Source organism: Danio rerio, chromosome 18 (genome assembly GCF_052040795.2).
Source record: "Danio rerio strain M-AB ecotype USA chromosome 18, GRCz13ab, whole genome shotgun sequence".
NCBI lineage: Eukaryota > Metazoa > Chordata > Actinopteri > Cypriniformes > Danionidae > Danio > Danio rerio.
Window position 1 is genome coordinate 53,355,287 of NC_141038.1, and position 27,612 is coordinate 53,382,898.

Genomic DNA, 27,612 nt, shown 5'->3' on the forward strand with positions numbered 1-27,612 from the left:
GGAGGAGGAGGCTCCACAATAGAGAAGCAGGAGCACACACACACATTCGCACACACTCATAGACGCGCGGGGAAACAGTGCGGCGGCGGCGGCTCCAACACAGCGGCTCTTCATCAGCGAGATTACGGTAGCAGCCCTCTGGAGGGTTTTCTGATCTGCTGATTCCTCCTGCGCTCGGGACGGACATGCACGAGAGCGAGATGCGGCTGAAGATGCGTGTGCGGCGCATTAAGGAAGGGCGAGATCTGAGAGGTGAGTCGCTGGAGGGTTTAGAGCTGCAGTTGGGGTTGCGTGAATCTTTGTCGTCTGTAACTCTTTTAGCTAATGCTGTTTTCCTGGCCAGCCATTCTGTTGGTGTTGTTATGGAGGTGCATCGTGTGTTAGAATATTAGTGCATAAATGCGAATGTGTTTCATCCCAGTGACCTGCTTCTTATGTTTGGACATCGATGACAGTTTGAGAGAGTGTGTGTGTGTGTGTGCGTGTGTGTGTGTGTGAGGTCAGTCGATTTTTAGTTTCCTGCTGTCGTGTTTTTCGACTTAGTTTATGGAAAACTGAAAGTGAATGCAAACAGGAGATTTCTTTTTATTTTTAAACGAATTAAAGTGCAATATAAAGAATATTAATATGATTAATTCCATCTTATAATGTTATTCAAATAAATAGAATATTAAATAGAAAATAAAAAAATAACTGAGATATTATTACAATATATTTTACAACTTTATTTGATATTTGATTTATTTTTTATTAAAAATAAAATAATTTACGATGGAAAAATTCATATATAATATAATAGCAGTGATAAAAATGTCTCTACATGTAGAAGTTGTGTCTATCTCAAAATATAATCCAAATATACAAATAAATATATTAAAATAATATATTAATATAACCATTGCATATTAAGTTAAACATAAAGTTGCTGATTTTACTTGTGTAATTATTCTTTAAGAAACTAGTTACAAATATGATCAAATTTATTATAGAATTATAAAATATTTCCAATTTAAATATTCTATTTTGGGGCGGCACGGTGGCTTGGTGGTTCGCACTGTGGTGTCACAGCAAGTAGGTTGCTGGTTCGAGTTCTAGCTGGACTTGTTGCCGTTTCTGTGTGGAGTTTGCATGTTCTCCCCATGTTGGCGTGGGTTTCCTCCATGCTCTATAGGGGAACTGATGAACTGAATTGGCCGTAGTGTATGAGTGTGTGTGGGAATGAGAGTGTATGAGTGTTTCCAAGTACTGGGTTGCAGCTGGAAGGGCATCCACTGTGTAAAACATATGCTGGCAACCCCTACAAAAAATAAAGGACAAATTAATAAATATATTTTTTTTCACATGAAAATAAACAAGCGTGTCTTTATTAATATTGGCTATATTAAAATAACATCCCCAAACCTCTTAATGTTCGTGTGTTATAGTCTATCATAAGCTGACTATTGTGTTTCTATGCTAAACGGGAGTAAATGGTGTCTCCTATGAATATTAATACTGCATTAGTATGTGAAAACGCTGCTGAATAATTCAGATGTAAAGCGAGTGTGTGTGTCTGACATGTGTGTGATTTGATGAGCTCATGGCAGTGATGAGGTGATGTCATCTGTTTTCACTGCTCACAGTATGTCAGTGTACTGCAGGAGAAACGATGTGCAGTTGAGTTTCAGCAGATTCTGGATCAGTCACACACTGACATCAGCAGCAGAAATATGGAAACATGATGACTGTGAGATATGAAATATGACATTGAGTCACAACATCCATCTAAATGTGTCTGGACTTGCTGGAGTATCATCATGTCCTTCTCAACACATTTAGCAGAGCTCTAAATACTACAGATCTGTATTTAGTACACACACATGTTTGCACAATTCAAGCATTCACACACACACACACACACACACATGCTTGCACAATTCAAACATTCACACACACACACACACACACACTTGCACAATTCAAGCATTCACATACACATTCACATGGGGGGTGGTTTTAAGCAGAACCTCACTTTATTTGCATATGTTTGGCTTCTTAAGTAAATATTTATTTATTTATTTATTCATTGCCTTATTTATTTAATTAATTATTTATTTATTGACTAATTTATATATTTATTTGTTTACTTATTTATTGAAATAATTATTTATTTATTGACTTATTTACTTATTTATTGACGTATTTATTTATTGACTTATTTATTTATTTGTTGATATATTGATTTATTTATTGACTTATTTATTGAACTAATTATTTATTTATTGACTTGTTTAATTATTTATTGATATATTTTTGACTTATTTATTAAACTAATTATTTATTTATTGACTTATTTATTGATGTATTTATTTATTTATTGACTTGTTTATTTATTAACTGACATATTTATTTATTTATTGACGTATTTATTAAATTAATTATTTATTTATTGACTCATTTATTTATTGACCTATTTATTTATTTATTTATTAATGCAATTATTTACTTATTGACATTTATTTAATTATTTTTTTATTTATTGACTTATTTATTGACGCATTTATTTATTTATTTATTTATTTATTTATTTATTTATTGACTTGTTTGTTTATTTATTTACGTATTTATTTACTTATTGACTTATTTATTGAATTAATTATTTATTTATTAACCTATTTATTTATTTATTTATTGACCTATTTATTTATCACATTGTTTATTTTTTAAATGATTAATTTATTCATTCATTCATTCATTCACAGTATGTGTTTTTTTGATATTTGTTCTGAAAAACATGTTTGTTTTAATGTGATTTAGACTTCATGCACCTTTTGCAATTCATACAGTGTATAACCTAATTAATCCTGCAGTGGGATCAGTAATGAAGTCATGTTCCTCAGTCTGTGTGTGTGTGTGTGTGTGTGCTCAACTCATCTGACATCATGTCTGAGGAATGTCAGCTCTTCTGTTCGGCCTGGAAACTGGAAACCGGCCTGTGATGTCATAAAGCATGTCATAAAAAACCTGTCAGAGCATGTTCAGTGTGTGTGTGTGTGTCCATAAATGGTGTTGTGTGTGTGTATGTTTGTCAGTGTACTTGTTTGCATGTGTTTGAGTGTACATGTGCGTTTGTGCGTGTTTGTAAGTGTATAAATTGTGTGTGTTTGTGTGTGTCTATGTGCATGTTTATTTGCATGTGTTTGTGTGTATGTGCATCTGTACATGTTCATAAGTGAGTGTATAAATTGTGTGTGTTTGTGTATGTGTGCTTCTTTGTAAATGTGTATGTTTGCATGTGTATGAGTGTGTCTATGCATGTTTGTAAGTGTGTGTATAAACTGTGTTAGTGTGCATGCGTGAATATGTGTGTCTGTTTGTCCATCTATCTCTTTGTGCGTGTGTGTGTGTGTGTGTGTGTGTGTGTGTGCCTGCTGGCCACCCGCATGTTGAGCGATGATGTCATCCTGCTTGGCGGTTGCTTTTAATAGCTGGAAACAGGCAGGCCTTGAGCTGCTTCTTAAAGGGACAGGCGCCTTTAAGCAAACTCTCTGCTGATTTGAATATTCATGCGTTTATATAATCAGACATGTTGAAAAACAACTTCCTTCAACTCTCCTGGTGAAGTCAATGACCTGATGTTACACCGCTGACATTTCAGTATCTCTGGCGCTGTTTATTTATTATTCCAGGAACAAACAAACAGGAAAAACAATAACAAATAGAGTCAACAGAGCAGAGCGTACTGGATTCAGTGATCATACAGATTATCAGAGGAATAACTTAAGTGTTATAATAAAATCATGATTATTCACATGCAAAATAGAGAACAAATTGACAGTGTGTGTATTATATATAAAAGTAACACACACACACATGCATAAACAATATTTTTTTTTATATAATTTATATTTATTTATATAATAATATTTATATAATATCATTTTCTTTTCGGCTTAGTCCCTTTATTAATCAGGGGTCGCCACAGCGGGATGAACCACCAACTTATCCAGCATATGTTTTACACAGCGGATGCCTTTCCAGCTGTAACCCATCTATGGGAAACATCCACACACACTCATTTACTACGGACAATTTAGCCTACCCAAGTCACCTGTACCGCATGTCTGTGGGGGAAACCAGAGCACCCAGAGGAAACCCACGTGAACACGGGGCGAACATGCAAACTCAAAACCGAAATGCCAACTGACCTAGCCAAGGCTCGAACCAGCGACCTTCCATCTGTGAGGCGACAGCACTACCTACTGCACCACCGCGCCGACCACATATTTATTTATCTAAATATTTTTTCAAATTATTTTTGCATTTCAACAGTTTCACAGAAGAAATAAAGATATCAAAATCAAAACAAAACACTGTTACGTGAGATTAATTATTATGAAAAATTATGTAATTTTTGTTTATGTGTGCCAATTTTTGCCAAGGTTAACAATAAATTTAACATCTTGATTGAAATTGTTTTCATAATAAAAAAATATTTTATCATAAAACAATAATTAAACCTAATAAAGATGTACTTAGCTAGGTCCACCCGTAAATTGTTTGCAACTTACATAATAAATAAATAGAGCGGCTTTCAAAACAAACTTGTGTTTTTAGATGCAATAAATCTTCGCCCAGTACTAGATATAATATTTAATACATATGTCAAATGTCTATCTATATATCATCTATCCATCCATCCATCCATCCATCTCTATATATATATATATATATATATATATATATATATATATATATATATATATATATATATATATATATATATAAATAAAATATAAAATATTCATTCATTCATTTTCCTTTGGCTTAGTCCCTTGTGTATCATGGGTCACCACAGTGGAATGAACCGGCAACTATTCCAGCATATGTTTTACACATGATGTCCTTCCGGCTGCTACGCAGTACAGGGAAACATCCATATACTCTCACTCTTACACACACACACACACACACACACACACACACACACACACACACACACACACACACACACACACACACACACACACTATGGTCAGGGTTTCTGCAGGTTTCACCAAGTTCAATTTAAAACTTAAGACATTTTATGACCATTAGGAGTGAAATTTTAGACTCGGCTAAACTCTTGAGAGTTTTTCAAATGGCCCAGTTTTTGGCCAACTTTTAAACAAATGTAATTGTAAGGAAAATAATGAAACCATTATGAAAAATACAGAGTAAAAATGACATTCTTAAATAAAAAGTGAAAAGTTTTATTGAGATGGATTGTTGGTGATTGGATGGGTGTTGGCCAGATTGGGGAACTATACATAATAGACCATTATAGACCTACAACACAATATTTCAGTAAATTTAAGACTTTTTAATGCCTAAATTTTTTTTAAGATTTAAGACATTTTAAGACCCCAAAGAAACTCTGTGTGAGGGAAACCGGAGCACCAAGAGGAAACCCACGCCAACACGGCAAGAATATGCAAACTCCACACTAAAATGCCAACTGACCCAGCCAGGACTTGATCCAGCGACCTTCTTGCTGTGAGACCACAGTGCTAACCGCGTGTCGCTCTATAAAATAATAATAAGACTATAATACGATAATAATAATTAACCTTTTGCCATATTAAAGACATATGCTCCTAGGTCCACCCATAAATTGTTTACAACTTTACATTAAATAAATAACGAAATATAAGCGTCTCTCTTCATCTCTGCGGCTTCTTTCCGTGACACGAGCGTCTGCTGATGATGTCATCGGTGACTCACTTTAACCAGCTCTGACTCACAGCAGATCTGATGGCCTTTTCTGAATGATGTCATGGTGTGAGCGCTGTGAATGAGGCCATTCAGTGAACAAATGCATGAATAAATGAAGGAGAGTCACATGCGTCTAATTACAGACTCTTACTTCATGCCTGTGTGTGTGTGTGTGTGTGTGTGTGTGTGTGTGTGTGAGCTCATCTGCTTTTATTGCCGTTATTCAGAGCTTTGGGCTGTTTGCATTCTGATAATGCAGACGTTCTGCTGATGATGTCATGCTGGATGTTCACAGTGATGATGTCATGCTGCATGTTTAGACTACGTTATAGACTACGTTACAATGGCCAAAAAGATCATCAATTAAATATATATACACATATATGCATGCATGTGTGTGTATGCATGTAAGCATGTGTGTCTATGTGTGTGTGTGTGCATGTGTCTATGTATGTGTATGTGTGTGCTTGCATGCATGTGTGTCTATGTGTGTGTGCTTTCTCGGAGTCCTGCTTGGCTGTCAGTGTTCCTGTAGTGTTCCTCTGTGAGATGCTGAGCTCATGCAGGAAGCAGGAACGCAGTCTCTGACACTGGATCTGCCGGAGCTCAGCTTTCAGCAGCTCTGCTTTCTCGCTTCTTTCTCGACCGGAGCCAGATGTCAGAGAAAACTGCGCTTGTTGCTTGCAAAGTGGCTTGTTTGAGTGAAACCGTAAACCCTCATGCTCCTGCATCTACTGCAGCATTGCCACAATACTGAAATTTCCAACTCTCCAATAATAATAATATTAATATCAATATTCAATACCATTTTCGATATTGTGATGAACAAATTCTGCAACATTAAAAAAATGCAAATGAAGTAAAAATGGAAAAATAACTCATCTATATAATGCTTATACCAGGTACGTCAGCTGTCCTCAAGTCTAAAAGGCAAGAAATGATCAAAATAACAATAATAATAATAATAAGGGCTGCACTGTGGTGTAGTGAATGGCACAATCGCCTCACAGCAAGAGTTTGTATCTGTGTGGAGTTTGCATGTTCTCCCCGTGTTGGCGTGGGTTTCCTCCGGGTACTCCGGCTTCCCCCACAGTCCAAACACATGCAATAAAGGGGTATTGAATAAGCTAAATTGGCTGTAGTGTATGTGAGTGTATGCAAGAGTGTGTGGGTGTTTCCCATGATGGGTTGCAGCTAGAAGGACATCCGCTGTGTACAACATATGCTGAATAAGTTGGCGGTTCATTCCGCTGTGGCGCACCTAGAATAATAAAGGGACTAAGCTGAAAAGATAATGAATGAATGAATGATTGAATAATAATAATAAATAATCTCATCTTATTTTCTGATAAGTGTTAAATTCTTAACATTATTTTCAATTATTCATCCCCCTGCTGGTGAGAAAAGAGTGCAAGAGAGCCAAGCCAGTATTGATACTAACCTTAAGCATGATTGTGTCATTTTAAATATTTCAGTAGTGATATTTAACGTTATATCGATATTTTTGACAACAAAAGCGACAAGTTGACTACTTAAAAAAAGTGAGTAAACCTGTTATAGCTTGGAGTCTCAGCAGGGTCAGTTGGTGTTTCTGTGTGGAGTTTGCATGTTCTCCCCGTGTTGGTGTGGGTTACCTCTGGGTAGACTGGGTGTTTCCCAGGACTGGGTTGCGGCTGGAAGAGCATCCGCTGTGTAAAACATATGCTGGGATAGTTGGCGGTTCATTCTGTTGTGGTGACCCCTGATATATAAGTGACTTAGCTGAAGGAAAATGAATGAATGAATGAAGTTTTAGGCAATGGGTTTACTCATTTCTTTAAAGTAAAGTCAACTGATTGCTTTTTACACTGTACGAATTTTTAGCAGCAAAAAGCAGCGGATGTTTCTGCACTGTGGGAAATGCTTCTTGGCCCCTGCGGAGTGTGTGTGTGTGTGTGTGTTTGGGGTTCATGTGTAATTCAGTCGGCTAGGATGTTTGGAAAACCCCGTCATTGTTACAGTTATTCCATTCTTACTGGAAGTAATTGAATTTGCAGCCAAACCGTGTGTCGGAACAACGTACAGTACACACAGTAGCTGATGGACAAATAAATGGTCAAATTTTAATTATTTCACAAACATTTCTCAAGTGATGAGCAAGGACATTTCCATTGTATTTCCTATTAAATCATTGTGTTCAGTCTTGTGTCTTTTAGTTTGACTGGAATAAAGGTCAGGAAATGACTTGCCTAATTAAACCTTACACCTTTAAATTGCACATATAGCTGTATATTAGTGTTTTACCAAATAAATAACTAGTGTAAAAATTATATTAATAAACAGGGTCTATATTTCACCATTCACAGGAGATTTTGTTTTTTTTATTCAATGCATTTATGAATTGCATTGTTGAACACTGATCCCTGCTTTGAGTAGTTTAAAACAATAGATTGTATAAGAAATAATCCACAGTTAAAGTCAATTATTATTAATAATTATTAACAGAGCAAGGAATTTTTCACAGTATTTACTTTAGTATTATTATGTTTTTAGTTGTTTTAAAGCCATTTTAAGCTCAATATTATCAGCCCGCTTCAGCAATATTAGTGTTGGATTGTCTCCAGAACAAACCACTGTTATACAATGACTTGCCTAACTACCCTAACTTTACCCTAATTACCCTAGTGAAGCCTTTACATGTCAATTTAAGCTGAATAATATCTAGTCTATGTGCTTTCATCATGGTGAAAAGACATCAGTTATTAGAAAACTGTTTTGATTAGAAATTTGTTGAAAAAGTCTTCTTGAACAGAAATTGGGGGTAAATATACAGAAGGGGCTAATAATTAAGGAGGGCTAATAAATCTGACTTCAACTGTACACACACATGATGTGTTATAGTTTTATCACGTACAGTGAGAATCTCCTCTCTGTTCTTGCAGGTGGTTTTGCAGCGTTTTCCTCCTGTTTTCCTGAGCTGTGTGAGAATAAACCAGCATCGATTCTCCCTCTCAGCCTTTCCCAACCCTGTTTACCAGTGGCAAACATCGGTCCCACACGGATCCTGCCTCACCTGTACCTGGGCTCGCAGAGAGACGTTCTTAATAAGGTTAGAAGAAAGAAAAATACAATACAGTGTACCCTTTTCACGTTGCCAAATCCATGATTGCATTTCTGTGCATTTACAAATGCACACAGGATAATATTAAATATATTTGTAATAATATACGATGAGGAAAACTGTGTCTGACAGTCTGAAATGATCCAAAAAAAAAAGAGCTATTCCTTGCATATCATCAGTGTCATCAAGGAAATCATTATATTTTATAGTCTGCAAAAAAATCCCTGTTATAAAGACATAACAAAGGCATGAGGCATGATCAGATAAGCAGGAATAGTTTTCTTTTACCCTGCGGGTGTTTTTGCACATGCCTCAGAATGACTGAATCGTGGCGTATCTCATCACTGACTTTGATAACAAGCATTCCAGGAAAATGCTTTCAGTGATGTTGTGTTGACTTAAACGTTAGCCCTGACATGAAGCTCTCACTCAAACACATTTTTTCTGGATGTTATCTTCCTCCTGTACAATAGCTTGAGCGTGCGTGACTGATACTGCTGGAATGTAGCTTGAATCTGCTGGATTCTTTTGAAATCAGTCTCATTTTCTGCAAAACGTTCCTCTTTTAACAGGAAGTGATGTCACAGAATGGAATCACATACGTCCTGAATGCCAGCAACACCTGTCCCAAACCAGACTTCATCAGTGAAAACCACTTCATGCGCATTCCCGTCAACGACAGCTACTGTGAGAAGCTGCTGCCCTGGTTGGAAAAAACTAATGAGTTTATCGGTAAGACATTAAGTATTTCAGCAATTTAAATGAACGACAAATCATTCAAGATATCAATTCTCAAAATGCATCAATATTTTCCTCCTGAATTGATTCTGAACTTGGCAATCTAGGCTAGTTCTTAACATTAGATGGCACTCTATGCTAGTTTTTATCATTAGATGGTACTCTAGGCTATTTTTTTAACAGCAGATGGCGCTCTACGCTATTTTTAAACAGGTGGTGCTCTCTGCTATTTTTAACAGCAGATGGCACTCTAGGCTAGTTTTTAAACAGCAGATGGCGCTCTAAGCTTTTTTTTAAAACGCAGATGGTGCTCTAGGCTTGTTTTTGAACAGCAAGTGGCGCTCTAGGCTTGTTTTCAAACAGCAGGTGGTGCTCTAGGCTAATTGAACAGCAGATGGCACTCTAGGCTAATTTTAAACAGCAGGTGGCGCTCTAGGCTCGTTTTCAAACACAGGTGGTGCTCTAGGCTCGTTTTTAAACAGCAGATGGCAGTCTAGGCTAATTTTAAACAGCAGGTGGCACTCTAGGCTAGTTTTTAAACAGCAGATGGCACTCTAGGCTAATTTTAAACAGCAGGTGGCACTCTAGGCTAATTTTAAACAGCAGATTGCACTCTAGGGTAGTTTTTAAACAGCAGATTGCACTCTAGGCTAGTTTTTAAACAGCAGATGGCGCTCTAGGCTAATTTTAAACAGCAGGTGGTGCTCTAGACTAGTTTTTAAACAGCAGATGGCACTCTAGGCTCGTTTTTAAACAGCAGATGGTGCTCTAGACTAGATTTTAAACAGCAGATGGCACTCTAGGCTAGTTTTTAAACAGCAGATTGCACTCTAGGCTCGTTTTTAAACAGCAGATGGCACTCTAGGTTAATTTTAAACAGCAGGTGGTGCTCTAGACTAGATTTTAAACAGCAGATGGCACTCTAGGCTAGTTTTTAAACAGCAGATGGCGCTCTAGGCTAGTTTTTAAACAGCAGATGGCACTCTAGGTTAATTTTAAACAGCAGGTGGTGCTCTAGACTAGATTTTAAACAGCAGATGGCACTCTAGGCTAGTTTTTAAACAGCAGATGGCACTCTAGGCTAGTTTTTAAACAGCAGATGGCGCTCTAGGCTAGTTTTTAAACAGCAGATGGCACTCTAGGTTAATTTTAAACAGCAGGTGGTGCTCTAGACTAGATTTTAAACAGCAGATGGCACTCTATGGTGCTCTATGCTAATTTTTTGCAGCAGATTGTGCTCTAGGCTAGTTTTAAGCAGCAAATGGCGCTCTAGGCTATTTTTTAAACAGCATGTGGCACTCTATACTTCAATACAATCTACACAGATGGTGCTCTCGGTTAGTTTTTAAAAAGTGGATGGCATTCTAGGCTAGTTTTCACCAGCAGATGCTATTCTAGGCTAGTTTTACCAGTAGATGGCACTCTCGGCTTGTTTTTAAACAGCAGACAGCACTCTAGGCTTGTTTTAAAACAGCAGCTAGTGCTGTAGGCTTGTTTTGAAACAGCAGACGGTGCTATAGGCTTGATTTAACAGTAGAAAGGACTCAAGGCTTGTTTTATTAAAGCAGATTGTGCTCTAGACTAGTTTGTAACAGCAAACTTACAAGTACCACTTGAGAGTGTTCATACTGGGCTGCGTTTACATTAATTTAGAATTCGTCTGCTGTTAAAAACTAGCCTACAGTGCCATCTGCTGTTGAAAATGAGCCTAGAGCGCCATCTTCTGTAAAAAAGCTAAGCTCAGCTCGATGTCTCGACCTCGCAAACAGTTTTTCACCACAGCTCTAATGTTAGGAAGCGAGTTTGCAGGAAGTTACAGAGGCTAAGTGCGAGGTTTGGTTAACACAAGCCATCTGTGCATCAGCGTTTGAGTGATGTCAGCAGCTGAGGTCTGCCATTACCTCATGCTTTGTGTGCAGTTTAACAGTGGATCTGCTTTTGACCGGTTTGCTGTTTCTCTCTGAACACAGACAAAGCCAAGGTGTCAAACTGCAGAGTCATCGTCCATTGCCTGGCTGGCATTTCCCGCTCTGCAACCATCGCCATTGCCTACATCATGAAAACTATGGGCTTGTCCTCAGATGATGCCTACAGGTGATTGCGCTGTTTCAATGCTGACTCTATAAAGCAGCGATTCCCTAACTGGGAGAATGGAGATTTAAAATATACGGATAAAAACTAGTATATCTCTTAAACTGAGTTCAATATGAGGCCTAAAACCAGTTGTTATAGATTATCAAATGAATTTCATCCATATTTGGTGTTCCCGTAGGTTTGTAAAAGACCGTCGTCCATCTATATCTCCAAATTTCAACTTCTTGGGTCAGCTGCTGGAGTTCGAGAGAGGTTTGGAGATGAAGAAGAGTCTGCCTTGTCCCATAAGAATGGAAGCAAGTACAGTTAAAGAGGTGACGGAGATCCGAAAGATGGAGAGCGACGACCAGAGGACTTCACAAACCACAGAGATCACCGTAAATCCTCCATCGCCTACCTCACTCCAGAAAGACCTCAGTTCCCTTCATCTGTCCACAGAAAAAATCCTACAAAACAAGCGGCTCAAGTGTTCCTTCTCCCTCGACATCAAGTCCGTCTACTCCTCAAGCCCAAACCACAACTCTTCTCCAAACTCTGACTCTGAAAACACACCAAAGATATGCAGACTTGATAATCTGAAGAACACCAATGGAGTAGGTCAGTCACAGTGTACGATAACAACCCAGATCGGCTTTAAAAGGTTGTCCGCTACATCTCTTTCCCTCAATTTGAAGCAAGAAAACTCTGGACTTCAAGATCAGAATTGTGAGAACAATAAAAAAGCGTCTTTATTGTTGGGAAAATCTGCTTCTTGGACCACGCACAGAGGCTCAAATCAAGCCAGCACCCCTATCACACCCACCGGTGACTGCCCTTGGTTTTTAGCCGCTAATTTGGCACCTTCTGGAACCTCTGCTCACTTTGGCAGCACTTCTACATATTCGGCCTACAGTTGCAGTGGCCAATCTGGCAACCCGAAGCCTGGAGCGTACCAAAGAGACAAAACACAAGGGGATTCGCGGGAATTAAGCAGCTGGCTCGATGACGGGAAAACTCAAATTGTGTGTGGCATATCGCAAGTAGACACTAAATACAAGCGACGTAGTTGCCAGATGGAGTTTGAAGATGGTATGAGCACAACACAAAGCGGCGAGGACTTCGGGAACCTGGGCAAGCAGTCCAGTTTCTCTGGCAGCATGGAGGTTATCGAGGTTTCATGACAGAAACAAAGTGCTGAGAGTCATTGAAAAGACTCGCATTTAAGAGGGACTCATGCTTTTTTTTAAAGGTGCCATAGAATGCATTGATTTAATGTCAAATTGTTTTCTGCATAGTAATTATGTGGGAGAAATAGACAAGAAATGTTTTTTTGTTTAATTATAAATCACAGGAAATACCCCCAGAATGAAAAGCTCGGTTTGACCATATTTGGAAATTGTCATGAATGTAAATGAACCCTGCTCTGACGCTCCGCATGTCATCAGTGCATGCTCACACACGCAAAATACACACATGAAATACACAATACATGTACAACAATCATATTTTATTTGTCCAAAAAACAATATTTAAACAAACTGAATATATTTCTTGTTAAACTGAAGTGAAATAGTTCAAAATTATTTTAGCTAGGAGAATTAAATTAAATTAAATTAAATTAAATTAAATTAAATTAAATTAAATTAAATTAAATTAAATTAAAAAAGTATCTAGCTTGGAGAATTAAAGTAAATTAAATTAAATGAAGCTAAATTAAATTAAATAAAAAAAATTATCAAGCTAGGAGAATGAAATAAAATAAAATAAAATAAAATAAAATAAAATAAAATAAAATAAAATAAAATAAAATAAAATTAAATTAAATTAAATTAAATTAAATTAAATTAAATCCCAGTACTGGGTTGCGACTGGAAAGTCATCCACTGGGTAAAACATATGCCAGAATAGTTGGTGGTTCACTCCACTGTGGCGACCCGTGATAATTAAGGGACTAAGCTGAAGGAAAATTAACAATTAAATTAAATTAAATTTGTTGCTTAGTTATGGATGAAATATAGGTAAAACTATAATTATACTTGACAAAAAAGACATGAGTTGTGTATTATGGTTTAGTGTATATGAATGCACATGCAAGAAATGAATATCAACCTTTGCTATACAAATGAATATTAGCAAGTTTAATAGCATTCTTTCACTCCAGAATAATCACAATAAGAGCAAAGTGATTTGACACAATACATAAACGTGCATTAAACACTTATATTCAGCATATTTCATGTGTTTTTTGCCTCATTACAAACGTAGGTGGCTGATTTCACGATATACACATTAAACAGAATATAGCTTAAAAACACCTTACGCCTGAATAAGTTTTGCCCTGTGATCATGAGCTGTGAAACGATGCGATACTCCATGATTGCGTTAAATGAAAGCTCTACAATATCTTGTTTACAAAACAAGAGTCTCACATACATAGTAAGTATAACACTAAGTTATATAAAATTAAAATTGTAATCCCATTAGCAAACTTTGTGGCTAAATTAAAGCATGCATATTAATGATCCTGTGAGAATTATCACAGTTTGTGTTTTCCCCTGATCCGGCCTGTTTTTCACTGGAACTTTACACTCACAGGATTTACATGAGAATGAGGAAGCGGTGGTGTTTGAGGTTTACTGAACTCTTACTATTCAGATATGTCTACATGTGTCAGTATTTACATTGTATGGCACCTTTAAACAAAGATTAAAGTGGAGTTGTTGAGGAAGCACATTGAGTATGAACAGACACAATCTCTGGTATGATGTAGGACTACCAGTGTTTTAAAGGAGCTTATAATGACTTATAATAACATGCACTCTTACCAAAGACCTCACGCGGTGTCCTTTTCTCTGGCATGTCATCTTGTGGTACACTCAAAACAACAAGGATGGATGGACGGTATCCTTCTAGCATGACCATACAAAGACACTAATCATGAAAGAATGAGTGTGTGTGTGTGTGTGTGTGTGTGTGTGTGTGTGTGTGTGTGTGTGTGTGCGTGTGTGTGTGTGAATGCAAATTAGGGCACTTAATGGTGGCTTTTGCCTGAGGGGGAGCTGTATGTACTATGCCCAAGTTTGAGAAGATGTAATTGCTGTGCGACGTTTATTTTTTTTGTCATCGCCCTATGATCTATTTAGCTATGGATTGAAGAAATGAGGGCAGTTGCATTCAATGATGTCACAATTCAGTGTTATACATTTTATGCCCAGATGCAGAGTGAAAATATGAAGTGTATGTTGACGCTGAGATACTCTCAGACCTACTACTGTGCACTGAGCATGCTCAGAATGGCTGGCTACCTACAAACTGACAAGCTGCATCCCGCAGCACTATGTATTAAGCTGTAAATCTAGACTTATTTACATATATGTAAAAGAAATTTACTTCAATTTTATTGGTCTATTTAAAGTTTCATGCCTTTTTTGCTTTAATTTATTGTATTGGTTTCATTCTGGCAATGAGCAATAATATATTATTTGAAAACGTGCCTGGTCTTTGTCTGAGTCTCTGGTGCAAATACAATACAAACACATGCATTTATAGTGGCTGAAAAAATAAACTATGATACGCATATCTACTTATCTAAACAGGGCCAGATCATTGGCTGATTTTATATAACTTAGTAAAAGCTAATGAAAAAAATCAATAGCTAAACTAATTTGAAACCTTAACTCTGAGGTCACATGCACATACACATACATTTTGTATTTTATTCTTTAAGTAACTACAAATGATTGCCTTTCTGTGCGAACACTTTGCTTAAATTGTATTCAGTGATTAATACATTTATTAGACTATTATAATATTTTGGAATCTTATTAATAATCTGATATTTTTACACACACACACACACACAGTAAAAGTCAGAATTATTACCCACCCCTCCCCCCACCCCCTGGATTTTTTTTCTTTTTTAAATATTTCCCAAATTATGTTTAACAGAGCAAGGAAATTTTCACAGTATGTCTGATAATATTTTTTCTTCTGGAGAAAATCTTATTTGTTTTATTTAATCTAGAATCAAAGCAGTTTTTAATTTGTTAGGTCAATATTATTAGCCCCTTTTAGCTATATATATATATATATTTTTTTTCTCGAAAGTCTACAGAATTAACCATTATTACAATAATATAATAATATTATAATAATATAAGTTATTATATACAATAACTTGCCTAATTACCCTAACCTGCCTAGTTACCATAATTAACCTAGTATAGAAGTGTCTTGAAGAATATCTAGTCTATAATATGTGCTGTCATCATGACAAAGATAATATATATATATATATTTATATATATACACACACACACACACACACACACATAAAAAGTGCTCAGCATATTTCACCCACCACAAATCTACCTTTTCAATTAATATTTCTTATAGAAACCTTTACAATACTATATTTGTGCATATACATTAGATTATTCAGTGCTGAAGTCAAACCTGGAGCTAATCTAATAAATAACTTATGATAATGGTCCAAAAATGAATACACCTAAATGTATATTAGATAAAAATATTGAAATAAATTTTTGACACGGTGGCTCAGTGGTTAGCACTGTCGCCTCACAGCAAGAAGGTCACTGGTTTGAGTCCTGGCTGGGTCAGTTGGCATTTCTGTGTGAAGTTTGCATGTTCTCCTCGTGTTGGCGTGGGTTTCCTCCGAGTGCTCCGGTTTCCCCCACAGTCCAAACACATGCGCTATAGGGCAACTGATGAACTGAATTGGCCATAGTGTATGAGTGTGTGTGCGTATGTGAGAGTGTATGGGTGTTTCCCTGTGATGGGTTGCAGCTGGATGGGCATCCGCTGTGTAAAACATATGCTCGACAAGTTGGCGGTTCATTCTGCTGTGGCGACCCCTGATGAATAAGAGAATAAGGCGAAGGATGATGAATGAATGAATGAATAAATGGAATTTATTAGTTTGTATTTTTTGCAACACTTCGCCTGAATTCAATTGTATCTTTTTATTTCCAAAGATGTTTGATGACTGAAATATTATTTTAATAAATTTGTTTTTTTAATGCACTAAAATATAATAAATGTTTTCTAAGAAATAGATAAAAATGTTTATTTTCTAAATGGAGTGTACTCATTTATGCTGTGTATATGGTGTATAATAGATGCACTATCACGCTATACAGAATGTGTAAAATGAATCACCCCTCCCTGCAGACTCAGACAGCAATAAACTAAAGTAATTTCCAGATATTAAAGTTGCAACCAACATCTAAATCTAATAGTGTGGAAGTGCCGTTGATTAGTAAGTGTTAGAGTCTGCTGTAGACAGATTTGTGATGCTGTGTTACAGACTTCCCATTAAGCCGCGGGACAGGCTGAGATTTGTGTTGTGTATTCTATATGCTCAGGATCTAATTATGGCCGTGTTGCTGTAGACTGTAATCGATGAAAAAGACTCTCGTATCGGTTACAGTGAATGCATTTCAGACAACTCAGCACTAATGAAGGTAACCATTCACTCCATAATGATCCACACACACACACACACACACACACAGCAGCAGCAGCAGCGGCGCCTGAATTTACGACTGTACTTGACTGACTGAGTGCTTTAAAATCTATGAGCCCTAATTGTCTTTTCCATGCCAGATTCCTTGTCGGAGTGTAATTAGCAGGAGGACATAATGATGCGTGTATATGAGGAATATAACTCACGCCGGTAGAGAAGCTCTTCCTTATTGACTAATGCATAAACACTGAGCAATCGTTACTAAGAGAGGGAGTGTGTTCACATTCAGACATGCTTGCGTTGTTGCATCTGAATATGGTTTATTTCTTTATTTCTCCGTGGTCTGTTGACATTCTTGATTCTGATTGGCTGCAATAAAATTATATAATGCATATATATATAGCTCTAGTAAGATTGATCACAATGCTATTGCTATATATATGTGTATATATATATGCATGTGTGTGTATGTATGTATATATATATATATATATATATATATATATATATATATATATATATATATAGTCAAATCTATTCTACATTATATATATATATATATATATATATATATATATATATATATATATATATATATATATATATATATATATATATTATTTTGGGGCGTCACTGTAGCTCAGTGGTTAGCACTGTGGGTTCACAGCAAGAAAGTCGCTGGTTCGAGTCCCGGCTGGAACAGTTGCCGTTTCTGTGTGAAGTTGGCATGTATTGGCGTAGGTTTCCTCTGAGTGCTTTTGTTTCCCCCACAGTCCAAACACATGCGCTATAGGGGAATTGATCAACTAAACTGGCGGAAAATGGGTGCTTCCCAGTACTGGGTAGCAGCAGGAAGGGCATTTGCTGTGTAAAACATGCTGGAGAAGTTGGCAGTTCTTTCTGCTGTGGTGGCCCCTTATGTATAAAGGGACTAAGCCGAAAATGAATGAATGAATGAATATATATATATATATATATATATATATATATATATATATATATATATATATATATATATATATATATATATATATACACGCACATGCATGCATTGCATATATTTGGGAGAATGTTATGTTTATTTATATTTAGATATAAAATTTATATGTAAAATCTATCTATATAAAATTTTATTAAACTATTCTTAATTTTTATTATTATTACTATTATTATTATTATTATTATTATTATTATTAGGGAAGCCTAATGACATTTCCATGTTTTTTCCCTGTATAAATATTTGTGTATAACACTACATAAAACTACATGGCAAAACTTTGTATTAAAACTACACAACTAATACCAAAATGAATGCCTGGTCCTGATATTTGAGCAAATTATATATATATATATATATATATATATATATTTTTTTTTTATCCACACCTCAGGTAGATTGAGTGTGCTTTATAGTGCAAATGTATACATGTGTTTTATTTATTAATATATTCCATGCACAAACATCTAAGAGAGGAAGCCCCATAATAACACAAACTATTTAGTCATGTAATCTCTTAAATCATGTGCAAAAAAAAAATTTATAATAATTTCACCCAACCAATATTGCATATCGTAATGTTTAATGATGTGTTGTTAACAATTTGCTTATAAATAAATGCATGAAAAAAAATCTCAAATAAAATCAATGCTTTGGTAAAGGAAAATTGAAATGTGTTAATGCACTAATTAATAAAAAACAAATGAAGTCAGATGTTTTAGCCCTGCTGTATAAATTTGACTATATATTTGACTACATAATCTTCAAGACACTAGTATTCAGCTTAATGTGACATTTAAAGGCTTCACTAGGTTAATTAGGTTAGAGTAATTAGGTAAGTCAATGTATAACAGTGGTTTGTTCTGAAGACAATCCAAAACTAGTACTGCTTAAGGGGCTAATAATATTGACCTTAAAATGGCTTAAAAGCTGCTTTTATTCTATCCGAAATAAAACAAATAAGACTTTCTCCAGAAGAACAAATATTATAGGAAACACTGTGAAAAATTCTGTTAAACAACATTTGGGAAATGATTGAAAAGAAAAAAATTAGAGGAGGGTGAATAAGTATGACTTCAACTTTAAATGCACAGGCAAATAAATGCTCGAATAAACACATTAATGCACAAAGTTAGCGGATCTGAGTGTAGATGGCGTGTGTTGGAAGGCCTGTGCGTGAGAAAGCGTGTGAAACACAGATAAAGAGAGCATTTGATTATATCCAGACGTGACAGTGTAACAGCCCACACATCCACAGCCTCTATATGGAAACTGTTAAAGAATGATGATGTCATCAGGACATTTTTCCCCCTCTCCATGATCTCGAGCGAATGACGGATACAGCTTTAGAAATAAACAAGACTCCTCCTCATCTCACTTCCCCATCGCTCCTCCTCCAGCCTTACATAAGGGTCAGTCATTCATCAGAGCAACACAATTCATCAACACAAGCCACAACAGTTCATTTAAATGCAGAAATACTCAGGAATATTGGTTTATAGAGATTTAAATTATGAATTAATAACTGGTTCAGATGATTATTATTTTTTTTACTACTAAATGACGGTCTTTGTAAAAAAAAAAAAAAAAAAAAACACAATCATAAAAATGCTGAAATAAAACGATTAAAATGAAATAAAATTATGATTTAACAATTTCAGTTAATTTTCATTTATATGCAAGTAATAAATTAAAATTATTCAATTACCCTAAATAACAAGAGCAAACAATAATAATATTGGTACAAAATAATAATAATAATAATAATAATAATAATAATAATAATAATAACAACAACAACAACATCAACAATAAACAACAATTATTATTATTATTATTATTATTATTATTATTATTACTATTATTATTATTATTATTATTATTATTATTATTATTGTTATTATTATTATCATTATTGTTATTATTATCATTACTACTACTATTATTACTATTTTTATTATTATTATTACTACTATTATTATTATTATTATTATTATTACTACTATTATTATTATTATTATTATTATCATTACTACTACTATTATTACTATTATTATTATTATTATTATTACTACTATTATTACAATTATTATTATTATTATTATTATTATTATTATTATTATTACTACTACTACTACTACTATTATTATTATTATTATTATCATTACTACTACTATTATTACTATTATTATTATTATCATTACTACTACCATTATTACTATTATTATTATTATCGTTTCCATTAATATTATATCAAACATTTAAATAAATAAATTCCTACTTCAGGGTCAAATGAGGTCTAAATCTAACCAGGATTAATTGTTGGTTGTAATAATCTACGCTAATGACCGACTCCCAAAACCATCAGGACATTCTTGAAGGAATAAGCTTGATCTGCCCGTCAGTATTTGTTTTGCTGCCACTTTCAGTTTCTGACCTCAGATCATTGGCTGCGGCACTTTAACACTGGTGAAGTGCATCTATTTTTGCAGTTGCAGCACGGAGCGATCGTGCTTTGTTTCATTCATTATATATGAGCAGGTAATGCAATGTCCTTTAATGGCCTCCTGCACAACAAGCACACTTCATCAATAAATGATGCTGTTGCAGCTTTCGCAATGATGCAGGGGCTAGAATCAACAGTAGCATTAGCATTTGAATCAGCATTAGCATTCACTTCTGGATAAACATCAGTATCATAATCAGCTTCTGAATCAGCGTCAGAATCAGCATTAGCATTAGAATCACAATCAGCATCAAACACAATCAGAATCAGCATTAGCATCACAATCAGCTTCTGAATCAGCATTAGAATCAGCATAAGCATTTGCTTCCGAATCATCAAAAACAATCGACTTCATAATCAGCATCAAAATTAGCTACCAAATCAGCATGTGCATCAGAATCAGAAACGCAATTAGCTTCTAAATCAGCATCAGAAACACAATCAGCATCAGAATTAGCTTCCGAATGCACAAGCTTTAGCATTTGAATCAGAACCACAATCAGTTTCTGAATCAGAAACACAATCAGCATCAGAATCAGCTTTTGAGTGAGCATAGCAATCAGAATTGAAATCATCATAAGCTTCTGAATCAGCATTTGAATTAAAATATGAATCAGCATAAACAAAGGAATCAGAATCAGCAATAGAATTAGAATCAGAATCAGCTTCACAATCAGAATCAGCATTAGAATCAGAATCTCAACCAAAAATAAGCTTCTGATTCAAAATCAGCAATGGAATCAGAATCAACATCAACACTGGAATTAGAATCTGTCTAAGCTTTAGCATAAGAATCAGCATCAGAATCAGCTTCTGAATCAGCAAAAGCATTAGCATTAGAATCAACATTAGCTTTTGAATCCGCATCAGAATCAGCTTTGAAATCAGCATAAGCATTAGCATTAAAGTAAACCATAGATTCTGAATCAGCATCAGAATCAACTTCTGAATCAGCAAAAACATTAGCAAAAGCATCAGCATCAGAATCAAAATTAGCATCAGCTTCTAAATTAGCATAAGCATTAGAATCAACATTTAAATCAGCATCAGAATCAGCTTCTGATCAGCAAAATCATTAGAATAAGCATCAGAATCATCTTCTGAATCAGCAAAAGTATTAACAGCAAAAATGAGCATAAGCTTCTGAATCAGCATCTGAATCAGCATAATCAATAGAATCAGCATCAGCTCTTGAATCAGCATAAGCATTAGCTTTAGAAAAAGCATGGGAATCAACATTTGAATCAGGAAAAACAGAATCAGAAACAGCATTAACAGGAATCAGAGTTAGCAATAGCATTAGCATCAGAACCAGCTTCACAATCAAACTCTGAATTAGCATCAGCATAATCATTAGCATTAGAATCAACATGAGAATCAGAATTAGCAAAAAAACAGAAACAGCAGCAATATCAGCATCAGATTCAGCTTCTGAATCAGCAAAAGCATTACAATTAGCATTAACTTTCGAATCAGAATCAGCTTCTGAATCAGCATAAGCATTAAAATCAGCATCAGAATTAGCATCAGCTCCTGAATCAGTAAAAGCCTTAGCTTCTATCAGAATCAGCATAAACAAAGGAATCAGAATCAGCATTAGCTTTACAATCAGAATTAGAATCAGAATCTCAATAACAATAAGCTTCTGTTTCAAAATCAGCAATGGAATCAGAATCAGCATTAACACAGGAATCAGAATTAGCAATAGCATTAGCATCAGAACTAGCTTCACAATCAAAATCAGAATTAGCATCAGCATAATCATTAGCATTAGAATCAACATGAGAATCAGAATTAGCAAAAAACAGAAACAGCAGCAAAATCAGCATCAGATTCAGCTTCTGATCAGCAAAAGTATTAACAGCAAAATGAGCATAAGCTTCTGAATCAGCATCAGCTCTTGAAGCAGCATAAGCATTAGCTTTAGAAACAGCATATGAATCAAAATTTGAATCAGGAAAAACAGAATCAGAATCAGCATTAACACATTAATCAGAATTAGCAATAGCATTAGCATCAGAACCAGCTACACAATCAAAATCAGAATTGGCATCAGCTTCTGAATCAGCATAAGCATTAGCATTAGAATCAACATTAGCTTTAGAATCCGCATCAGAATCAGCTTCTCAGCAAAAGCATTAGCATTAGTCTCAGCCTCAGAATCAAAATTAGCATTAGCTCATTATTAAATTATTAACTTGCCTGATATTTTAAGAATGTGCAGGGTAAAGCTGGCTCTTGTCTGGTCATCTCACCATTACCACACTTTCTATAGTCCAGTCTTCTGGGATTAATTAATCCGCAGCCAATCAGCCACTCAAGTGAACACGCTTGAGGTCCTCCACAGCACATGAGCCCTCCTCATGAAGTAAATAAGACAGCGCAGATTTGGGATTTGGACACGGTCACTTCCAACAAACGTAATAGAGTCCGACATTGCAGTAACGCCCGTTGAGAATTTAAATTTCGCGCTCTTCAGATGACGTGCAGGCTCACCAGCTCCAGTAGAAAACATACAGTTTAGCTTCTTAATCATCCAGGGGTGTCCAAACTCGGTCCTGTAGGTCTGGTGTGGTGTGCTGCTGAGTCTAACAAAAGTTTAGCTACAGCTTGCTTCAACTCACCTGCCAGGAAGTTTATCTATAAGCTTGATTGGCTGGTTCAGGTGTTTTTGATTAGGGTTGGAGCTAAAGACACCAAAGTCTCCAGGACCGAGTTTGGACTGTAAACTGAGGAGTGTTTATGCTTTGTAAATCCCAGTAACAAAAGCATCTTTAATAAATTAAACATATCTCATGACTTTATTTCACTTAGCTATACAGTAATGGCTAACAATGTCTTCATAAACATAAATATTGCAACATCTATTACAATCCAAATGTTACACATAAATGTGCATACTGTATATGTTAAATAAACATATTAATGTTTAGAAATGAACAGTTTTCCGTATTTTGTGATTCATGTTTTTATTATTTTTTAAATTAATAATGCTTTTGGATTGCATTTTAAAATCTTAATATTTCTTCTGACAACTTTTAACCTTAAAAAGGTGTAAAAAGTGACTTATATGAACGTGTTTAAGAGTTTACAGTGCTATATTGTCTGGGTTGCAGTTGTATGTTGCGCTGTAAAGACATTTTATACATCTGCCAGTACTTTTTCCGTTATTTTACAGACTTATTTCTCTAAATATTATGTATTATATTGTTTGTATGTTTACAGTGCACAATATAAATGAATTGATGACTGAAATGAATCAGTTGTTGTATTACTTCATCTCTCATAATTTCTGTTCTAGTATTATTGGCTTTTATTTCACAATCTTAGATTTAAAAAAAAAATATATATATATATATATACAAAAAACCCTTGACAAGGAGCTGAATTCTGTCATCCCAAGAGTTAAAATGTTTATATTTATAAATTACATCTGTTAATTCAGAGGAAACAGCTCAATAATTCTGCTAAAGAGCCATGGTTACAGTGGTTTTACTTTACAGGCTGTAGTAAAACTATGCTCATTTTGTAGTTACTATGGTTTTTACTTCAAATGTCTTAGTAAAAGTAGTTCATTTTGAGGTTACTGTGGTTTCACTACAAAAAAACACATTTTTGTATGGATCAGCTTCAGCTGAGCATAGATGAATGAATGAATGAATGAATGAATGAATGAATGAATGAATGAGCTTCAGCATTCACATTATAATCTGAATCAGATAAACAAACAGAAAGAAATAGAGAAATATACAATAAATGAATGAATGAATATGATATCATAGCAAAATATTTCCAAGACAACCTGACAGTGACCATTTCTCAATAATCTGCCACTGACTGTGTATGTGAATGTGTGAGTGTGTGTGTGTGTGTTTGTGAATGGCAGAAGGGCACAGCTGTGCTGCAGAGAAGCAGTGAATGAAATCTGCTGAACACACTGCTGGCTCAGATGTTTCTCTATCGATCTTGTCCCGTGACCTTGTCTGTCCTGCAGGTGTTAAATTCAGCTCTGCTCCTCAAATCTGATGTTTTTTTTGGCCCGTGTGTGTGTGTGTGTGTGTGTGTGTGTGTGTGTGTGTGTTTTAGAGAAAGCTGCAGATCCAGAGGTGTTCAAATCTGCAGGACAAACACTGGAAAATAACAGAAGCAACATTTATAGCTTTATGATTATTTCTGTGAATGGGATTATTTTTGTGTTATTCTTCAATGATAGGGGGAAAATGAATGAATAAAGTAATGAATAAATAGATAAAAATATATTAATATCATGCAAATATATTTATATATAAATATATAAATTAATATATAAATGTTAATATGTAAATATGATTATTTCTGTGTTTTGATTTTGCAACTTCAATGATAAGAATAAATCAATAATTAAATAAATAAATAAATAAATAAATAAATAAATAAATAAATAAATTTCTGTAAATAGGTTATATGTACAAGAACTTTTAATTTTCAGTCATGCCATTACATTTGCCGTGTTTAAGTCTAGTTTCTTCAAAAATCAATAATCTTTAAAATGATCTTCTAAATTACAACATTGATGCTGTGAAATTTAAAATAGCCACATTAACCTTTCTCTGGAAGTTGATCATTTCCCAGAGATGGGTTGTGGTTGGAAGGGTATCCGCTGCGTAAAAACTTGCTGGATAAGTTGGCGGTTCATTCCGCTGTGGCGACCCTGGACTAATAAAGGGACTAAGCCGACAAGAAAATGAATGAATGAATGAATGAATGAACGGAAGTTTATCATTGGCTGAAAACACTACACTGTAAAAATGCTAGGATCTACACAATCAATTTGTGTTGGGGAAAACTTGAATGAATTCATTTAACTTATAAGTTTTTTTATTTAAAAATTTAAGTTGATTGAACATGAAACAATTTAAAATTAGTAGTAGTTTGAACAAACAGCAAACACTTTTTTTGAGTGTAGCTGTGCATATATCCCATTTGCTTTGAGCTCCTCTGTACATTTTAACATTACAAAGACCAAAATATGACACCAAAATAATGATTTAGAGCTAACTTTATGTCTCCTAATTCTGTTATTGATCTTGAGTTGCATTTAAATCCAATAGAAATTAAGCATATTTCAGATAGAGATGAACAGTAACTTAAGACGTCAACAGCCTGTGAGAGCAGAGCACGGGACGGTGTTGGTGATTTTGATGATGAATGTCGCCCTCTGCTGGGTGAAAATACTATAGTGATGTATAATAAACAGCGTTTATCGTTTCTCTCTAAAGTCTATTACACTGTATAAAGTGCATACTGTAGTATAAGCTATAGTGCACTGAAAACCTGTAATATTTTACATATAATTGTACAGATAATATAATTGCCATTTATGTTAGTTTTTACATTAAACGGGGGTGTATTGGGGTAAAATACACCCTATAGTTGTAGAAAGATACAGTATTGGGTCATTTGTTTATATTACTATAGTTGTTGTGTTTCCATAGCAACAGTAGAATCACCACAACAGATCAATTACTATAGTTGTTGTGTTTCCATAGCAACTGTTGAATCACCACAACAGGTCAATTAGTTGTGTTACCATCGCAACTATAGAATAACCACAACAGATCACTTACTATAGTTGTTGTGTTACCATAGCAACTGTATAATCACCACAACAGATCAATTACTATAGTTGTGTTGCCATAGCAACTGTAGAATCACCACAACAGCTCAGTTACTATAGTTGTTGTGTTACCATAGCAACTGTAGAATCACCACAGCAGATGAATCCAAGTACTCTACCGCAGTATGGTTTAAAAACACTACAGTATTATGTTTACATGTGGGTTCTGTAAAACTGAGTCAACACTGTTTTGTCGTGTAATGCCTATTAAATTCTGTAACTTTTAGAAGGGAATGTTTTTATGAAAGGAAACACCATATTTGTGCAAATATGACATATCTCATTCAGGCGGTGTAACCATTACAGCTCGATTGTTTACACAATGGTGAGAAAATGAACAGGATGCAGGATTTACTGTAACAGGAAAGAACTAAAACTGTGCGTCAGTCAGAGCAATTTGGGAGTGAACAAACTTTGTTTTTAAAAAATATATAGTAATAATAATAATAATAAATATATATATATATATATATATATATATATATATATATATATATATATATATATATATATATATATATATATATACATATCTACTTTCCCATTATATACTAAACAATTTTATTAAATATCACAGTTGTTGCAAATTATGTGTTTATTTTCTTTATTGTAAACAGTTTTTTTATTTTGTATAAAATGGGAAAGGCAAAGGTATCTTTGATTCATCATCATCATCATCTTTCTTTTTTGCTATTGTTATAAATATCATTAATATTAATTATTATTATTATCTATTATTATTATTATTATTATTAGAAATTATTTAAATAACATCCTGTCCATTAATCATACAGTTCATAATTCTATTTGAACAGTTGTTTACAATAAAGAAAATTAAGACACATAATTTGCATCAACTGTGATATTTAATAAAATATTTTAGTGTATAATGGGAAAAGACAAATGTATTGCAATAGGAACAATTCAATGTGTGTATCTGAAGCATCAAATGCTCTTAATTGTTCTATTTAGTATTTATATAGCACTTTTTTGCAACTTTAATGAAATGAAGGAAAGGAAAAATCAAGCAATCCAAAGCAAATCCTTTTCATTTAATGTCACATTTAAACTGACCAATCAATGTTTTAGCTTTTTCACATACTATTGCAATATCTTGTAAGTAATAAATAACAAATACATTTTAAATCAATTATAACAAGTAGCAATAGTAATATCAAAGCTAAATTAGAGCATTAGTTAATAAATACATATGTTTATATCATGCAAATAAAAATGTTTAACAATAAAACAATAGAAAACATTTAAAAACAATAACGTTTTCTGTTCAATTAATTCATACATTTAAATAAACATATAAATAAAT

General features: G+C 34.5%; 1 protein-coding gene and 1 long non-coding RNA gene across 2 annotated transcripts; one reads left to right on the plus strand and one right to left on the minus strand.

The window, feature by feature from the left end:
* Window positions 1–48: 48 nt before the first annotated feature.
* On the plus strand, window positions 49–13,242 carry dusp8b (dual specificity phosphatase 8b). Its single transcript, XM_087293579.1, has 5 exons — window positions 49–252; window positions 8,655–8,821; window positions 9,406–9,565; window positions 11,542–11,665; window positions 11,844–13,242. Exons 1-5 carry the CDS (start codon window positions 186–188, stop codon window positions 12,823–12,825), a joined length of 1,500 nt encoding a protein of 499 aa, XP_087149705.1. The 5' UTR covers window positions 49–185; the 3' UTR covers window positions 12,826–13,242.
* Window positions 7,810–23,239, minus strand: LOC141378690 (uncharacterized). Its single transcript, XR_015515421.1, has 3 exons — window positions 22,835–23,239; window positions 11,473–12,205; window positions 7,810–9,536 (listed from the first exon to the last, which is right to left on the minus strand). It is a non-coding gene; the product is annotated as an uncharacterized LOC141378690 (long non-coding RNA).
* Window positions 23,240–27,612: the final 4,373 nt, after the last annotated feature.